The sequence below is a fragment of the Haliaeetus leucocephalus genome, unplaced genomic scaffold (assembly GCF_000737465.1).
Source record: "Haliaeetus leucocephalus isolate CR32 unplaced genomic scaffold, Haliaeetus_leucocephalus-4.0 Scaffold51, whole genome shotgun sequence".
Lineage (NCBI taxonomy): Eukaryota > Metazoa > Chordata > Aves > Accipitriformes > Accipitridae > Haliaeetus > Haliaeetus leucocephalus.
Window position 1 is genome coordinate 319240 of NW_010972487.1, and position 1301 is coordinate 320540.

At 71.0% G+C, this 1301-nt stretch overlaps 1 protein-coding gene across 1 annotated transcript in view; it reads left to right on the forward strand.

Moving 5' to 3' along the window:
• Nucleotides 1-1301, forward strand: part of MXD4 (MAX dimerization protein 4) — a 64169-nt gene that overhangs the window by 23409 nt on the left and 39459 nt on the right. The window contains exon 3 of the mRNA XM_010577890.1: nucleotides 447-1210. Within this exon, the coding sequence (XP_010576192.1) occupies nucleotides 447-1210 (764 nt within the window). The remainder of the gene's footprint in view (nucleotides 1-446; nucleotides 1211-1301) is intronic.

The following is a 1301-nucleotide window of genomic DNA, read 5'->3' on the forward strand; positions in this document are numbered from 1 at the left end:
CGCGCGCATGCGCGGCCCTCCCGGGGAGGGGCGGAGCTTCCCCTTCCCTCAGCGCCCGGCCGGGGACCGTTGGCAGAGCGCCGGCGAGGGGGCGGGCAGTCCCGGGAGGGAGTCGCTGGGGAGCGGTAGTGCCCAGCGAGGGGAGGCCGCGGGGGTGGAGGGCTGACCCGGGCCCGTAATGGGGAGAGAGGAGAAGGAGGAGGAAGAGGAAGAAGAGGGGCAGTGCCCAGCGCCGGGGGGGGGGCACGCCAGGCCGGGCAGGGACTCAGCGGAGTCCCGAGCAGACGCGGTTATGGCGGCAGCGGGTTTTCTTCACAGGAGTCGGCGCTCCCCAGGCCTGGCTCCGGCCCTGCCGCGGCGTGCCGGGGCGCCCGGGCCCCTCCACCCCCCCGCCTTTTTCCTTTTTTTGTCGTGTTTTTCTCCTCTTCCTCCCCCCTCCCCCTCAGTTCAGCAAGCCCGCGCTCCCGGCGGTGGGTTTGCCGTTAACGTTAGTAACTGCTCCGGCACCGGCCGATGCCTTCCTCAGGCCGGCGAGCGTGTCGCGCGCGGCGGCGTGGGAGGGCGGGGGCGGGGCCTCGGCCCGCCCCGCCCCTCCGCCTGCCTCTTCCTCACGGCAACGCCGCGCCTCCGCCCGCCCATTGGCTTCCCCCCCTTCCTGCCTCCCCGCCTCCTGCCGCACGGCACGCGTCTCCTACCCCATTGGCCCCTTCCCCGCCCTCATTTGCATGGCGCCCCGCACGCCAATCGGCGGCGGCTGCCTGCTTAACATGCAAGAAGCCGGCCACTCAGCGAGAGCGGGGGCCGGGCCACCACGTGCTGTTGCTAAGCTTCGGCTTCTAAATTGTTACTATAGTGGCCAGCCAATCGGAGGGGGAGATGGGGATCTGTCAACATTCCCTGCCCCAGCCAGGGGAAAAGGGGGGGTGCGCTGGCTGCCGGTTGGCCCGGCTGCCGCCCCGCGTCCCGCCCCCGCGCCGAATCGCCGTTCCCTATTGGCGGCGCGGGCCGCCCGTCGCCTGTGTGTCAAATGTAGGTTGAGAGAGGTGCCTTATAACCGGGGGCTTGGAAGTCCCCCGCGCGTGAACTCGGCGCGGTGCGCGACGCGGGGCGACGGGGGGCTCGGGGCTCGGCTCGGCACAGGCAGCCATGGAATTGAACTCTCTGTTAATTCTCCTGGAAGCGGCCGAGTACTTGGAGAGAAGAGACCGAGGTACTGGGCGCAGGCGGGCAGTCAGTCAGTCACCCGCAGGCGCTCCCAGCCGCTCTCGGCCTTTGTTGTGTGGCGGCGGCGGCGGCGGCGG